We start from the raw sequence: 18592 nt of genomic DNA on the forward strand, positions 1-18592 counted from the left end.
AAGAGCGAGTGTGCAAAGAAGAATGTGCAAACATTTCAGCCTCTAGATGTTCAAAGCTGCTAGAGACAGACCCCAAAGGACATGCAGCCATAATTGCAGCGAAACGTGGTCCTACAAAGTACTCAGGGGGGCTGAATACAAATGCAACTCACAATTTTCAGATTTATATTTTTAAAATATTTAGAAAACCAAGTATAATTTCATTCACACCTCACAAATACTTGTTACTTTGTGTTGGTATATCACATAAAATCCCAGTAAAATACATTTACGCTGCTGGGTGTAACGTGAAAAAATGTGGAAAAGTTTACGGTGTATGAATACTTTTTCAAAGCACTGTAACTGTGAATTGGGGCTGTTGTCACAATATATTATTTTTACATGATATACAGAATGGCCACAATGACACATTAACCTCATTTTCCATTTAAGGGCAGTGAGACGTGTAAGTGATATAAAGCAGAAGAGAAGAAGCGCTGCATAATCTAACTTTTTTTTTTTATGTTCTGATCGCAAAATGGAGCTTTCTGTGACTCTCTTCAAATTTTCTCTTCTGGGTCTTGTTCTACAGATCGGTAAGAAAACATATATCATGGCATCCGCCGGTTTACTCTTATTTATAGAAGAAAAGAAGGTCTGATAGGTTATTTGTGGAGAATAAACAAACACAAAATGTGTTTGATTTTAGAACCATATAATGTTCCTTTAGAAAGAAAGATAGCAAAAAAACTCAATGTTTAATTTAATATAAGTTACAATGCAAGAAAAAAAAGTATCTATCATTATATGCATATATAAACATAAATATGTATGTATGCTTATTTATTTGGGAGATATAGATAAAGTAAATTGCCAAGTTAGAATAGAACATAGCACTGTGCAAAAGTTTTAGTTTTAAGTTTTTGTGGAAAAAATGCTGCAAAGTAGGAATCTTTCAAAAATAGAAAAGTGTTAATTGTATTTTGTTAATTGATAAAAATAAACTAAGTGAAAGAACAAAAGAGAAATCTAAATCAGATCAATATTTGGTGAAATACAGGAACATACTTATCCATCAAGTAATACCACCAGGAAGCGTTTGATTGGCTTCAAATTTTTTTCTGCAGTTTGAAAATGACCCCAAATGTCCAGCCAATGTCATTAAAAATAAAGAGTCCTGGGAGTGATGATCCGGCCCCTACAGATCCCTGAGCTGACATCATCCAGTCTGTCTGAGATCACATGAAGAGACAGAAGGTTTTGCACAAGTGACATCCACAGAAGATCTGCGGTTGGTTCTCCATGATGTTTGAGACAATGTCCTGCCGAGTTCCGTCAGAAACTGTCTGCAAATGTACAGAGAAGAATTGATGAAGACAAAAGGCGATAAACAAATATTGATCTGACTTAGATTTCTCTTTTGTTCATTCACTTTGCATTTTGATAATTGATAAAATAAACTATTAGCACTTCTATTTTTGAAAACATTCTTACTTTGAAGCTTTTTTTCCACACCTGCCTAAAACTTTTGCACAATACTATAAGTAAAAAAAAAATAGCCAAGAAACCTTTACATATTTTCTTTTTTGTTTTTTAAGACTAAATGGATTTTAATTAGTATAAATGATATAACATATGATTCAGGAAACATATATATATCATATATATATTTGTACCTTGTTAGTCAGTAGATTTGAGAGACCTCAGTGGTTGATAACTTTTAATGGCTAACTGAAAATATGGTAACAATTTGCAAGCTTTCAAGACTACTCAGGCCTCTTCATCAGGCATAGAATAATATAAAATCTGAAGAGTCACATATTTATGCACAAGACACAGAAATAATGCAGTAGATAAGACAAGTGACAAGAACTATCCCTACTGGAAGGGAAGAAACAGTTGTGGCCGTCAATATTGGAGCAGTTCATAGATAAGGAGTGTGAAAGTTTTATTGTCCTGTGATTGAGGTCTGGTCCATGGTTGTGATGCCTCCCCAAGGTCTGAGGAGCACATTCCTTAATTGATATAGAAAGACATAAAGCCATGCAACACATTCATTCCTGCACTGAGTGTGTCAAAGGTTGTCATAAGTTTGTGCTGCCAAATTTTTCTGTCTCTGAGATTTGAAGTTACCTTTTATTACCAGTAATTACATGTCCGTGATGCTCTGATCAGGGATACAAAAATGTTTGGCCACAAGTAGATCTATTCTTTTTTTCTTTTATTGTGTGGTGATGAAAATTCATCCTTGTTCCACTTTTTTGCCCCTTTATTACAAAAAGATGCCCGATTACAATCTATATTTCCAGATCCTTCACTTTTGTGTTTTAGGCAGCCCCCAAATCTAAGAAACATCATTGTCAGAAGCTCCCTGTCCTCTCCACCAGCTACAGGAATCTTTCCCTGCAACCAGAAAAATGTAAAACCTGTCCATTTATAATGACCACGGACAAGATATAGATCCTCAATTCACATCACGACTACAAGATTCCAGGTACTTTCAGCTGCATCACATCTAATGTGGTGTACTTAATTATATGTACCAAATGTCCAACTGGGGGTCTGTATGTAGGGTAGACGGGGCAAAAACTTAGAACAGGGATGAATTCTCATTGCCGCACAATAGAAAAAAAAGAATAGAGCTACCTGTAGCCAAACATTTTTGTATCCCTGATCACAGCATGATGGACATGAAATTACTGGTATTAAAAGTAACTTCAAATCTCAGGGGGACAGAACAATTTGTGAGTACAAACTTATGACAACCTTTGATACTCTCAGTGCAGGAATGAATGTGTCACATGGATTTATATCATTCCACATCAACTAAGCAATGTGCTCCTCAGACCATGTGGGGGCATCACAACCATGGACCAGACCTCAATCACAGGACAATAAAACTTCCACACTCCTTATCTATGAACTGTTCCAATACTTACCACTACAACTGTTTTCTCCCAGTCCCACATTGATAGTTCTGCTTCACATCACTTGCCTTATCTACTGCATTATTCCTGTGTCCTCTTGTGTCTTCAGATTTTATCTTATTCTATGCCTGATGAAGAGACCTGAGTAGTCTCGAAAGCTTGCAAACTGTTATTATCTTTTCAGTTAGCCATTAAAAGGTATCAACCACTGAGGACTCCTACATTTTAATAACATATAATTATAAGACATATGAAATCTGGAGAATATACATTTTTCCATTTATATAAAGTTGCCATAAAATGAAATAATAACATTTAAACAATAAATGTAAATTCTAAACAAATTCTACAAGATATTATAATAAGTCAAAAAATGATAAAAAAGAGTCCTTTAGCTTAATCACAGTTTCCTTTCATGCTTTTCCGGTAATCTCAGTGGATCATTTCTCAGCATAGATATAATATATCTGAAAATATGTTCAAATTTTATTATCTCAATTTCTTATACATTACGCTTTTTGCTATCTTTTGCTGCATTTCATCCAATGAAAAATGTAAAGAAAGCCGTAGAAAGGAAAATATGAAAATCTCCTGAAATTTATTTTTTGATTCTAATGGTTATCAGAAAACCCAGAAAATTTTTTTCTTTTTGCAAAAGAAAATAAACATACATTTTTTAATTAGTGTGCTATATTTTTCATTACGTGAAATAAGAACATAATATTCCTTGTAAGATGAGAAAAAAAATGAAAAAAATATTAAAATACTGTGTTCTGGAGCAATTTTTGGACTGGAAATGCTAATAATAAAAACAAGACATAAAGAATTAGAATGTTCAATTGCTAAATGACCATCTGAATTAAAAAAAAAACTAAAGTGATCGGGGCTTAGATTTACACATTAAATTTGTATTAATTATTATTAAGGTCAGAGCATAAAAAGTCAAATCCAAAAATTTTCTTTATTTCTTATGCTGCAGTTCTCTCCAGTCATCTTGCAAGATGTTATTGGAAATCAAATATTATTTGCTAAAATCCATGATTTATGAATATTTACAAGTTGTTTTTTTTTGTTTTTTTTTTAAAACATTTTTTTATATTTACATAACAATAACTGTATTTTTTTTTCAAAATTTGATTAGAATTTTTCTTTTTTTAATTCTCTACTGGTATATTTATATCTTAGTATATCATGCCCATAGATGATGATACATGACCATAATATAAAAATAATGTATATGCACTCCTCAACATTGAAAACTGTGACACCAAGAAGAAAAGTCGTGGATTTATGGAAATCACAGGATGGATAGAGAGATGTTAATAATATGTAAATGCCGAAAAAATGGAAACAAAATTCTCAAAGCATCTTGATTTGCACTTACACATCTTGGCTTCTATCAGTGAAGGTAAAAATGGTTTTCTGAAGAATGTTCTGCTGCGCTGAATGCACTTGGGCAAATCATCAAGATCCGTTGCTGGCAGCTCACTTTGCAATTGACCACCAATGATGTCCCAGATGTACTCGATGGGAGACAAGTCCGGAGACGCCACAAACCATGGTAGTTTGCTCAGAGTAGCGATAGCAACATGCAGTCATAGCCATATATATAGGTCTCTTTAACATTATTAAGACTGGGTTTGTGTTAAAGAGCTTGAAAGGGACTGGATACAGTCCTAGGAGACCACATAGTGTCTTACAATTCTTATCAGGCCAAATGGTGTACATGCAATCAGTGACAAATCAAAATTTTAGAAAAATGTGTCTCAGCTTAGCAAATTAGAATTTCAAAAGCAAGGTGTGGAGTAAATGAAGTATTATAAATTCATCCTTTGGGCAGAGTTATGGAATACAGAGGTGGGAAGAAGTGTAGGCAGTATGGGCAGTTGCCTAAGGCACCATTTAGGGTAGGGGTAAAATTCATGGATTAAAAAAATGATAACAATATTCTACCTTCCTACTATTGTTTACCAATGTTATAAAAAGCAACACTAGTATGGAAAGAAATTACCAAAGACAAATAAAGGAAATTTGTCAGCAGGTTTTCATCTCCCCAAACCAAACAGTTTATAAGCCCATGTAGCTCTTTCAAAGACAAGTCCAGCAATACCTTTACATGAACTGTCAATTCCTCTATTACTAAGAAATCAGTGTTTGAATTGATATGCAAATGCATATGGTAGATCAGAAGTCTCTGTCACTCCCGCCCAGTGCCACCTCCTCCTGTTGACTGAGGGCCTCTAAGCAAAGGAGCCGTCAATCCAGCAGGAGGGATAGAGCTGGAGTGACAGAAATGTCAGATCTACCGTAGCTGTTCAGCTTCATTTGTCATTCAATTCAACTTGTCTTTGAAAGAGCTACATGTGCATATAACTAGTTTGGTGGGTGGGGAATAGAAATCCTTCTGACAGATACCTTTTAAGCTGGAGATATATAGCAGTCTGTGCTCAATGATGATGGAATTTCTTATACCGAAATATGCAACACTTATCTGTCTCTAAAAAGAACTAGAAAGAAAGTGTCCTCTCCACTGTTTTGCTCTTATACAGTTTCTTCTTCTTCCCTTGATAATGCCAACATAAGGTCTCTGCTACTATTGTCTCTCCACTACTCTTGCTTCATTTATGCAGACTTATTGGAGACAGACTTCGTGCCAGCTTCATACAGACAACTGGGCCACTTACTCATATCTTCCCTCTTCATGTCTTTTCCCAATGTTGTACCCATAACACGTCCCTGGCTGTAAGGTATTTATTCTCTGAATGAAGACAGCATTCTCTTCTACTTACTCCTTGTTAATTCCATAATGGATTTTCAAAGCTAAGTCCTCTGCCCTCCACCCGGCTGAAGGCAATATTCAGTCATTTATTTTTTTTTATACAGACTACAAATAGTTACGTTTGGCAAAGACAAACATGTATTTTGGAGTAGAAGATCATGGATGGTCATTGCAGTTGTAACTACTTTCATTCAAGTTTTATGATCAGATTGAAACTAAAATTTAGAAATCTATAAGATAAATCTTTAATTTTTCCATTATCACATGGTATTGAGTTATAAAAATAATTGTTCTCAATTTTCTTCCCTACATCAGCCGGCCAACGAAATCCCACCGGGATAAACCTGCAAGTACAGAAAGCCGAGGCTGGAAAATCTGTGACCATAAAATGCCCCATTAAGCCTGATACAGACCATTTTGCATTAGTGTGGACTTTTGGATTTGAGCGTGAAAATCTTCATCATCAAAAGCATTATGAAAATAGAACCAAACTTGGCAAACTTAATATGGAAATGACTATTAGTAACCTGACAGAGGAAGACTCGGGGATTTACTTCTGTGAATTGAAGAAAGGTTCAAAAGCTGTAGAATCAGGTGTCATACTGGAAGTGATCGCAACACCAGATCCTGCAGGTACAATAATGTTACAACCCCTGACAAAAATTATGGAATCACCGGGCTCGGAGGATGTTCATTCAGTTGTTTAATGTTGTTGAAAAAAAGCAGATCACAGACATGGCACAAAACTAAAGTCATTTCAAATGGCAACTTTAGGGCTTTAAGAAGCACTAAAAGAAATCAAGATAAAAAATGTTGTACTCAGTAAGGGTAATTTTTTTCAGGCCAAGCAGAGGGAAAAAATTATGGAATCACTCAATTCTGAGGAAAAAATTATGGAATCACCCTGTAAATTTAAATTTCCAAAAGTAACACCTGCATAAAATTAGATCTGCTCGTTAGTCTGCATCTAAAAAGGAGTGATCATACCTTGGAGAGCTGTTGCATCAAGTGGACTGACATGTATCATGACTCCAACACGAGAGATGTCAATTGAAACAAAGGAGAGGATTATAAAACTCTTAAAAGAAGGTAAATCATCATGCAATGTTGCAAAAGATGTTGGTTGTTCACAGTCAGCTGTGTCTAAAATCTGAACCAAATACAAACAACAAGGGAAGGTTGTTAAAGGCAAACATACTGGTAGACCAAGGAAGACATCAAAGCGTCAAGACCGGAAACTTAAAGCAAGATGTCTCCAAAACAGGAAATGCACAACAAAACAAATGAGGAACGAATGGGAGGAAACTGGAGTGAATGTCTGTGAACGAACTGTAAGAAACCGCCTAAAGGAAATGGGATTTACATACAGAAAAGCTAAACATAAGCCATCATTAACACCTAAACAGAAAAAAAACAAGGTTACAATGGGCTAAGGAAAAGCAATCGTGGACTGTGGATGACTGGATGAAAGTCATATTCAGTAATGAATCGCGAATCTGCATTGGGCAAGGTGATGATGCTGGAACTTTTGTTTGGTGCCGTTCCAATGAGATTTATAAAGATGACTGCATGAAGAGAACATGCAAATTTCCACAGTCATTGATGATATGGGGCTGCATGTCAGGTAAAGGCACTGGGGAGATGGCTGTCATTACATCTTCAATAAATGCCCAAGTTTACATTGATATTTTGGACAGTTTTCTTATCCCATCAATTGAAAGGCTGTTTGGAGATGATGACATCATTTTTCAAGATGATAATGCATCCTGCCATAGAGCAAAAACTGTGAAAACATTCCTTGAAAGAAGACACATAAGGTCAATGTCATGGCCTGCAAATAGTCCGGATCTCAATCCAATTGAAAATCTTTGGTGGAAGTTGAAGAAAATGGTCCATGACAAGGCTCCAACCTGCAAAGCTGATCTGGCAACAGCAATCAGAGAAAGTTGGAGCCAGATTGATGAAGAGTACTGTTTGTCACTCATTAAGTCCATGCCTCAGAGACTGCAAGCTGTTATTAAAGCCAGAGGTGGTGCAACAAAATATTAGTGATGTATTGAAGTGTTCTTTTGTGTGTTTGTTTTTCATGATTCCATATTTTTTTCCTCAGAATTGAGTGATTCCATAATTTTTTCCCTCTACTTGGTCTGAAAAAAATTACCCTTACTGGGTACAACATTTTTTATCTTGATTTATTTTTTTCAATAACATTAAACAACTGAATGAACATTCTCCGAGCCCGGTGATTCCATAATTTTTGCCAGGGGTTGTATAACGGATCCTCAGATGAAAGCTTTACAATGTGTATGGACCATAACTGGTCAGTGTGCTCTCCAGGAGCCATCAGAAGGTGCCTCCTTGTGGCACCATATTTGACTCTAGAGGTAATGCGTCTAGGAAAGAATACTACCATTATCTGAAATATCATGGAACTTGCCAAGAATTAATCTGTGGCAGTGTGAAATCGGAGGCAGAGGTTAGAATGGATTAATATATAGGTCACCGTGCTCCCCACAACAGCACAAATCACAGTGACAAATAACAGTGCCATTAACAATGAGACATAATACAGTCGCAGTCACAGTAGCACACAACACTTCCAGTCACAGTGCCAGTCATAGTATAGTCTTAGTTATTCTACAGTATGACACATGTTGATGAAGAACAGTTACTATTTATCAGTTGTCATGAAAGTATTTTAGGTTATACCCACACTTTGCGATCAGGTGCCCACCGACAGTACCTCTCATGCAAATCAGATGATTTTCTTTTAAATGGAATCTGTCACCAGGTTTATGCCACCTAATCTGAGTAGAGGCATAATGTAGTGACAGAGACCCTGATTCCAGCGATGTGTCACTTGCTAGGCTGCTTGCTGTCATTTTTTTTATATCACTGTATCATCGTTAGGAGACTGTCATTAGAGGACTAGTAAACCTCCTGGCATGTAGTCCAACCACGCCTCCCACCAATGATTGGCAGATTTCAGAGTACACTGTGCATAGACAGAAAACTGCCAATCCGTGGTGTGGGCGGGGTTATATAGAGCTCAGCAATCAGAGAACTGCTATATCTGCAGCAGAAAAAAAACAGATTTTATTAACTTCTTCACGATATGTGGTGTACATATACGGCACATGTCGTGCCTCCCCCTTTGATGCAGGCTCCAGGGCTGAGCCCGCATCTTTCCCGGCCTGTGATAGCTGATCTAATCAGCTGTCATGTGCCCCTAACAGCCACGGGTGGAATTGTGATCCACCCATGGCTGTTAACATGATAAATGCTGGTGTCAACCTCAGACAGCGGGATTTCACATGGCCGCGCTGAAAGCGCATCACAAGCCACGCCTATTGGCATTCCTATCCCATGATTGCGGGTTGCTGATGGGTTTGCATAACAACCGTAGATCTGCAGGAGACCCCTGTGGTTGTCATAGCTGATCTGTTATGAGCGCAACCCAGCGGTCGGCGTTCATAGCAGATGAGCATTTTTGTTACACATAGCAGGGCTCATGTCCACAGCGTGAAGGGGTTAAAATTGCCGCAAATAACTCAGTAAGTGACACATTGCTGGAATATGGGTCTCTGCTCCTATACCATGCTGCTCTCAGATGGGAAAGCAAAAACCTAGTGAATGATTTCCCTTAAGTGGGAAAGTTCATAAACATCCAAAGTTCATAAACATTTGCTATCCTGTAGTTTACAGTTCATTGTTCCCTTTATCAACTATTCCAGGCTAGTGGACCTCCAGTTGGTCTGATTATTCTTACAGACCAGGCAATGCTTCGCGGGTATACAAATTACATTACCTGCTGGAGGAAGAAATCTATTGGAGGTATCTAACCTATAACTCAAGGTCTCTCCTTGAGAAGGGAAACTGTCATCTAATTCATGTTGCCTGACCCTCATGCATCGTGAATCAGATGTTGACTGCATTATTGCAGCTTTCTAGGTTTTTCAGAGCTGCAGTGTTTAAAAAAAAACATACTTTGGAAATCCAGCCCGGGACTATTTGTCTTGGGTGGTCTCTGATGGCTTCTCTGTGGCCCAATCTCTTTGATAGGCAGGTCTCTTCCTATGTGTGTATTTAGGGAGACACCTGTCAGCTCAGGGGAGTATGGTGGAGAGAAGCCACTGGAGACCGGCCTACAGACTAGTCATCCAGGACGAATAGTTCCTGGCCGGCTTTTAAAAATATGTTTTCTCTAAAAAATTCTACAGCATAACAGTATAACAAAATCTTCTCCAAAAGCAGAAGACTTCCTTTAGCAAACAGTTGGCAGAGAATTTTGACCATCTTCATCACAATAACATAATTGCTGCTTCCCCAAGTGTATACAGCACAAAGTGTTAGACTTTTGTGATGGCTCTGTGTATGGTGTAAAAACTGCAATATTTCAAGATAATACTCACAAAACATAGATTACATCATTGCCACAGTATAATTGATACTTTCTCAAGTCTTGCATGGTGGAACCCTCTAATTTGCTATGATGGCAGTAACATTCCAAGTCATCAGTGGTATCAGCTTAGCGCAACCTCCTCTCCCTTACGCTCTACTACAACCCCGGTATGTCAAGTATTAATCTAAAAGCCATCGGGGTCTAAGATTTACTCAGCTCCCAGCATAATTGGCTGGTTGCAAACCTGGGATGTAGACCACTTTATGGTAAATGTATGAAGGTACCTTTGATGCAGCAACATCTTTATCAGGAGCCGTTCTACATCCTAATTATGATCAACTTCTTTTTTTTAGGCGATAATTTTGCAGAAGCCAAACAAAATCAAACTTGGCATACCATCTACATTATCGTTGGAATGGAAACGTGTATTATAATTATTCTCCTTGCTGTGCTTATTAAATGCTGGTTCTCAGGTACGTTGCTTTCATTCAGCAGGTCCAGAATCAATAGATATGTATGAGTTCAGTTACTATAGGTTGTGGTCTTCTGCATGTAACTCCTCCCAAAGAAGAAATTCATCTTCCAACTCTCAGAAGAGATTCTCCTTGCTGAAATAGAGTCGTTAGAACAATGCGTCATGAAGAAACGCATTCAAGATAGTTCTCCCCTTGAAAAAAAGAAAACTGCTTCTCTATTGGTGGCTACCCTGTAGTTTAATGTCCACTCTCTTCTAGAGTTTGGCAACATGAATTGGGTTCTCACTCATCTGTAGATATTCTGAAACTTGTTGGCCCTCTTCAGTACATGTTAGCTGCCCATGTAATGGCTCTTGCTATGCACTGATTTCCTAGTAGGCCTGATAACTTTACATTTAAGCTGCCAATAGGTGGCACCGGAAAGAGAGTTTTCTACCTTCAGGACGAGAAGTATTTTGCCTATTGAACTTTTTGAGCATTTTCTTTGTAGGCTCATGTAATGAAAGTTACAGGAAAGTGTGTAACTATAAAGACATCCTCTAAATAGTGAATAATAGTATGGCGTTTGTTTAGCCACATAAACACTCAAAATGCTTTAAAATGATAACTAAAGGAATAGTCACTTTACCGATCTCCTAACAATCCTACTATTTTGGGGCAGATGTCTCTAATAATTTTTCTGTGTGGAAAGACATGTGACTGCTGCAGTCAATCACTGACTGCAGCAGTGATGTATTGGATACATCTGCAGTCAGTGATTGACTACAGTGGTCACATGTCTCTCCCAGTCTCTTTACTTCCTGCCCTGTCTGAACAGACATGCGATCAATGCAGCCAAACACTGGAGAGCAGGAAGTACAGAGACCAGTAGGGATGAAATTGGGAGTGTTGGGGAATGGTAAGGAGAGTATTACTTCTTTCATTATTTTACACCATGATGAACATGACTTTTTACATTTTAAGTAGCTTGACAACCCCTTTAAAGTCATCTTTTTATGAATATTTGTGTCTTTATTGCTAGACCTCTGTGAGTATGTTCTACAGAATAGACGATTTACGAATCACATTATCCTTGCATGAACCCACTGATATTGCTCTTCCCCTCAATACTAATGAAAATACTAATTAAAATAATAATTATTTTATTCTTCAATTTTTTAGGAAACTCTGGGAAAGAGAACAAAGTGAGTAACATGAAAATGGCTCCAATTAGAATGCAATATTCCCACTGTAAAGATTCTCCTCCATTGCCAGCTCAAGTGGTCGTCATGTGGCCGAAGGTACGAAATTTGCTGACTAGCAACTTTTCCTCCTCTCACTGTTGTAATTAAATACTTGCATACTTGTGGGCAAATGATGACCTTGTGACGATGGCTCAAACTGGCAATAGGGGAATCAGTAGTGTGGATATTGCACTCTGTCAGGATCCGGCAAACTGCAGTCACAGAGTAACATAGTAACGTAGGTTGAATAAAGACCTAGGTCCATCAAGTTCAACCTTCCTCCCCCAATTGCACATTTTGTCTAATTTAACTGTAACCCACAATGTTATGTGTAATGAGGAAATCATTCAGCCCTTTTTTGAAAGCTGTTATAATGTCAGCCAATGTCTGCTCTGACTGTAAATTACCTTTTCCTGTTTAGGTGCCGAAATCGCCTTTCTTCCACGTATAATGAGTGACCCCTGGTCCTTAGTAACTGCAGAAATTTATGTTGACCTCTTTAAATGGGGCTGAGAAGCAAAATAAGATTGAGTACAGCTGATACAATATTTATGGAGCTGTCTGTGATAAGCAATGAAGGAGAAGCGTCTCTAGCCAGAGTACTGTGGCCCAATTAATCTGGTAGTTGGGTCATCTATCAGACATGAATGACCTATCCTAACGATAGTCCACTTTATATCTAAGTTCTAGTGAACCCCAACATAGAGATACTGTATACAATGCACAGTAACCAGTTAGGCAAGGCTTAGTCATTTTACTATATTTTCACTGTCCACGATGGGGAAATGGAGCTCTGCTGTCTACGTAATGACCACCCAGTCAACTTGTAGGATCTTGCAGTGCAGTTAAAACGTCCTGCTATGCGGCTACGGAGAAGTGACAACTGCTCTGAGAAAATTTTGTCATCTTTTCAGTCTCCATTGTTTTTGTAACTGGTAGAAATATTTATTGTGGGTATGGAAAGTATTCAGACCCCTTTACATTTTTCACTCTTTGTTTCATTGCAGCCATTTGATAAATTCTAAAAAGTTCATTTTCTTCTTATTAAACTACACTCTGCACCCCATCTTGACTGAAAAAAAACAGAAATGTAAAATTTTTTGCAAATTTATTAAAAAAGAAAAACTGAAATATCACATGGTCATAAGTATTCAGACCCTTTGGTCAGTATTGAGTAGAAGCACTGTTTTGAGCTAGTACAGCCATGAGTCTTCTTTGGAATGATGCAACAAGTTTTTCACACCTGAATTTGGGGATCCTCTGCCATTCTTCCTTGCAGATCCTCTCCAGTTCTGTCAGGTTGGATGGTGAACGTTGGTCACAGCCATTTTCAGGGCTCTCCAGAGATGCTCAATTGGGTTTAGGTCAGGGCTCTGGCTGGGCCAGTCAAGAATGGTCACAGAGTTGTTCTGAAGTCACTCCTTTGTTATTTTAGCTGTGTGCTTAGGGTCAATGCTTTGTTGGAAGGTGAACCTTTAGCCAAGTCTGAGGTTCAGAGCACTCTGGAAGAGGTTTTCATCCAGAATATCTCTGTATTTGGCCGCATTCATGTTTCCTTCAATTGCAACCAGTCGTCCTGTCCCTGCAGCTGAAAAACACCCCCATAGCATGATGCTGCCACCACCAGGTTTCACTGTTGGGATTGTATTGGGTAGGTGATGAGCAGTGCCTGGTTTTCTCCACACACACCGATTAGAATTATCACCAAAAAGTTCTATCTTCGTGTCATCAGACCAGAGAATCTTATTTCTCATAGTCTAGGAGTCCTTCATGTGTTTTTGAGCAAACTCTATGCAGGCTTTCATATGTCTTGCACTGAGGAGAGATTTCAGTCAGGCCACTCTGGTGGAGGGCTGCAGTGATAGTTGACTTTGTGGAACTTTCTCCCATCTCCCTACTGCATCTCTGGAGCTCAGCCACAGTGATCTTGGGGTTCTTCTTTACCTCTCTCACCAAGGCTCTTCTCCCACGATTGCTCAGTTTGGTTGGACGGCGAGGTCTAGGAAGACTTCTCGTGTTCCCAAACTTCTTCTATTTAAGGATTATGGAGGCCACTGTGCTCTTAGGAACCTTGAGTAATGCAGAAATTCTATTGTAACATTGGCCACATCTGTGCCTTGCCACAATTCTGTCTCTGAGCTCCTTGGGTAGTTCCTTTGAGCTCATGATTCTCATTTGGTCTGACATGCACTGTGAGGTGTGAGGTCTTATAGGTGTTTGCCTTTCCAAATCAAGTCCTATCAGTTTAATTAAACACAGCTGGACTCCAATGAAGGAGTAGAACCATCTCAAGGAGGATCATAAGGAAATGGACAGCATGTGACTTAAATATGAGTGTCTAAGCAAAGGGTCTGAATACTTATGACCATGTGATATTTCAGTTTTTCTTTTTTAATAAATTTGCAAAAATTTCTACATTTCTGTTTTTTTTCAGTCAAGATGGGGTGCAGAGAGTACTTTAATGAGAAAAAAAATGAACTTTTTAGAATTTACCAAATGGCTGCAATGAAACAAAGAGTGAAAAATTTAAAGGGGTCTGAATACTTTCCGTACCCACTGTATGGTGCAAAATCACGGCCACTTTATGGGTCATATATTTTGGTATTTAGTGACGGCTTTGACTTGTATATTTGCTATGACGTCACTTGTTCTCTGATTTTGCAGTGTAAGGAAGAGGTGGAAGTTCAAGAACTTTACTACGCTGACATCTCTACAACCCAGCTCAATCAACGACCTAGGACTAAGGGCACAGAGACAACCACATACGCAGCTTTAAAGCTTCGGGAGTGAGAAGAAACCTGCTGTAACTGCTTGCTGTAGGCCACATAGTTGAGCCTCAGCCTTCCTGAATGACCATGTGGACCAGCATTTGTGATAGATATGGAAACTCAGATATTAAACAGGATTGCTTTTGACAATGTCTGAGCCTCATGGATTATATGGCACACACAAAACCTTCTGTAAACACTTAAAGGAGTTCTCCAGTACTATTTTTTTTTATTTTTTTACTATAGGCCTAAAAACTACCTTCCAGTGCTACCGGATGCCAGCTCAGAGCAGAAGACAAGTTACTGCTCTGTCAACGAGACATCAATATAAGCTGCTGAATAGACAGCAGGAGCGATCTGTGACCGCTCTGTGCCAGTAGAGATTGGCACTGGGCACAATTGGCAGGTACTTTGCATCTACCTGCAGCAATAGTGCAGGGAAATAATATAGGGTGCTTAGTTAATATAATTTTGATCAAAAAAATGTAAAAGCCATCCCTCCATTTCACAGTGACCCTATTGGGACGCTTCTAGTCTCTATTAAACCTTACCATTTTTCAAGTTACGTGCACGTGGATAAGAGCTGATAAGGACTGAGACCTGATCAAAATTATGTTAACTAAGTTCCCTATATTATTTTCATGCACTATTGCTGTTTATTTATTTACTGCAGGATATTTGCTTATTATGTTTTAATCTTGGTTTTTGCCTGTTTAGTGGCTAGTGTGAACATGCGCTTACACGCTGCGTGTACACCAACTTATATTCCAGCTCATCGCATTAGGTTTTTTTTACTTAGCATCTACCTGACTGTTAGTCCTTAGTGTTACACACACGCCCCTAGGTTCAGCATTCTTTACAGCACAGTGAGATAGAGGAGAGGGGTTGGGTTTGCTGAGGGAGATGATCCCTGTGACATCATTTTTTCCAGTCCTTATCTTTCTGCCTGACAATACTCTGCACTGCTTGTTCAGGAACTCTACCTGACCTGTGCTTAGCTTCACTCCTGCTTTAAATCCTTTTCCCTTGCCGGGGCTCTTCTGTGAGATACAGAACACACACACTACCTTTCTCTTCGGCTCCAGCCAGACAGTAAACAACTTCCCCACAATCCCCCTGGGGCTCTGCTAAAACACTCTCCTTCTCCTGTGACTGTGTTAACCCCTCTAGTTGCTGGATACTTCTGGAGCACAACACTTCCTGTCTCCTGTGCTAGTTGCTGAATGCTTTTCAATCAACAGCACTACTTCTGCATGTCACACTCTGCAACAGCACTACTTCTGCATGTCACATTAGGCCCATAGTAAAAAAATTAAATAGTCCTGGATAATCCTTTTAATATTAAATATATAAAAGTAACACTCGGATTCCACTTTGGAGTGGAGGACATTAGGCCCTGGCCATCTTTATTAAAGGTTTTCTTATCAAAGTCACAACTTTAATACATAACCTCATGAAAAATATTTCCAAAATGTAGTCACGAATAGTCAAAAGAGTCCAAGCAAAGGACCAAAACCAACCATCTGATTAACTGATTAATTGACTATTCACACGAGGCAAACGACTACCCATCACTAAATGCCAGCTTGGCAGGCAGGACGGGTCACACCCCACCCATTGTAAGTTCAACCATCACCTTGAAATCTAAATAAAAAATATTCTAGCCTATGTCAGATAAATGAATACTATCCTCAGATTAAAGGCCGGCACTCCTTCTTCCAAATCCATGTACCAAACTGATAGGTCCCATGCAAGTGGCATAAATTTCGACAACATTCTATTCACTCTAGTTAGAATTCTATGAGAATATTTGAAATTTGTATAAATTAATCAAATCAGTCTTCGAGAAATTTCAGAAAAAACAATGCGGGCGTCAGGGAACATCTGTCTTAACAGATGTTTGGTTCATGCCATAGATCAGAAGCAAGTTACAATAGGGACATTTCCAAAATAGCATGTATCAATTTTTTCCCCCAACTGATCCCTCACTACCAGAAAATTCTGTTTACATTTGTAGACCAGGATAAGTTGTACATACAACCTTTCTCGCAACATGTGAATGTAGAAATGGACAATGGTCATTATGGTGATACCCTTAAAAACTTTAAAAAAAAGCACAGAGGATTAGCAAACACCTCTTATACTAATGTGCTGACTACTTAACCAGCCACTTTACCGGGGAAGCATTTAGACTCATCCTAGATGCACATGTTGCAGCCCCAAATCTAAAAGAAAGAGATGAAAAAAAAACTGCCCAATCCCAAATTTGATAAACATTTAGCCAGAATAAGCCTAAATTGATACTGTGTCAGGGGAGACAAGTCTTGATTTATCAATAAGTGAAAGTCCCTTGCTGGTCTAACTGTCCAATACTCAGACAGTATACTATAAAGTTGTGCACTATTCGTGGTAAATTGGGAGTGCTACAAACGGCTTCTACCAACAGGCTTGGTGCTAGCCACTTTGTTTACCGGATCACAAGTGATTCCCTGTGTGACACCCCGAGCGCAGGGCACCCAGTACACCGGGCATGGGTCAGATCCTTTCTTACTGTCACATGGGGTTTTTGGTGGCAATTAGTGATGAGCGAACGTGCTCACCACTGCCCAGTACTCTCCCGAGCATCTCACTGCTCGACGAGCATTTCCGGATTGCTTGGGCGGGAGCTCGGGTCTCATCCCTGCATGTTTGGGGCTCTTTAGAGAGCCAGTGAACATGCAGGGATTGCCTGCCATGCACTGTAATGCCATAGCCATGCTTGTTGTGGCATTACAGTGATTGGCTGCCCGCACAGCATCATCAGGTGAATATAAAACCGGGTGCCGCCATGCTCGTCACAGTCTACCCCGGAATCAGGCAGAGTAGGGAGAGGTGCTGCTGCATCAGGGAGAGATTTGCTTGTTTGGAGTTAGTATAGGTATTCCACAACATATATCTATATCTATCTGAACTAACAGTCCTTCTGAGGACTAATCCAGCTGCCTATAATCAGTGCTAGGCAGGCAGGCAGTGTATGTGGCAGACTGCAGTGCATATAGTGCAAGAGGGTCCATTGAATGTTCCTGCTGCTGCTGTTCTTACAGAATTTGTAGACATAGCCCCAGATATCAGGGGCCAGAGAAAATTTTTTTTGATCTTAATCCTGGTTATTTGCTTAAAAAGTAATCCAGAGTACACCATTTTTCTGCTCCATTTGCTTGTTAGCAATGCAGAATACAGCCAGATCCTTTCCATATTGCAGCGATAAAAATCCAGAAATTTGTAGTGAACGTGGAAAATATTGGCCTCCATTTAAATTTTGCTGCAGTGTGTCAGTGAAATTATTGACACGAGGTTGCTGTGAAAAATAGTAACCTACAAGCCAGCTATTTAAAACTGTGGTTTTCCGTCACACGTACCACATATCACTGCGGTTCAAATCTAGCCATTTGTGGTGAACGTGGAAAATATTGTCCTCCATTTAAAATGGGCAAGGCGTGTCGCAAGGGACGGGGAAGTGGACGGTGATGGTACATGATGAGGCCGAGGCTGTGGGCAAGCTGAAATTGTGCCACAACAAACACCCACATCTTGTGGCCTTCCTGTCCCAATTAATAGGGAACCACAAAACACCACTATTGAACACAGAGCAGTGTAAAAAGGTTATTGGTTGGATAGCAGATAATGCTTCCAATCACTTAGCCACCACCACCACCCTGTCTTCCACACGGTCAAGTCTCAGTAGCCGTGAGTCTGGACCGCATATTCCTCACCCTGATCCTCCTTCCTCCCACCATGCCGAGTGCCCAAAGACAACTGATCCCACACTTGGACACTCTGTTCACTTTTCCATTTATAGATTCGGGCCTCTCGCCCAGTCCACTTGAAGCGGGGCAAGAGGAGATCGCATGTAGCAATGCCCAAATATTTGAGCAGCCACGGTCATGCGAAGGCGACGGTGGGAAACTGTCACAAGAGGTGGATGATGATGAGTCACAATTGCCAGAAAGTCAGGAGGAGGATCAGGGTGCAAAAGTGGAAGGTGAGGTGGTGGACGAT

At 39.3% G+C, this 18592-nt stretch overlaps 1 protein-coding gene across 1 annotated transcript; it reads left to right on the top strand.

Moving 5' to 3' along the window:
• Positions 1–496: 496 nt before the first annotated feature.
• LOC141155556 (uncharacterized) lies at positions 497–14576 on the top strand. Its single transcript, XM_073642424.1, has 5 exons — positions 497–575; positions 6001–6318; positions 10441–10560; positions 11725–11843; positions 14451–14576. Exons 1-5 carry the CDS (start codon positions 518–520, stop codon positions 14574–14576), a joined length of 741 nt encoding a protein of 246 aa, XP_073498525.1. The 5' UTR covers positions 497–517.
• The last annotated feature ends 4016 nt before the right edge of the window (positions 14577–18592 follow it).

The sequence above is a fragment of the Phyllobates terribilis genome, unplaced genomic scaffold (genome assembly GCF_046119375.1).
Source record: "Phyllobates terribilis strain yellow unplaced genomic scaffold, ASM4611937v1 Scaffold_7__3_contigs__length_470593459, whole genome shotgun sequence".
In the NCBI taxonomy this organism is placed as follows: Eukaryota; Metazoa; Chordata; class Amphibia; order Anura; family Dendrobatidae; genus Phyllobates; species Phyllobates terribilis.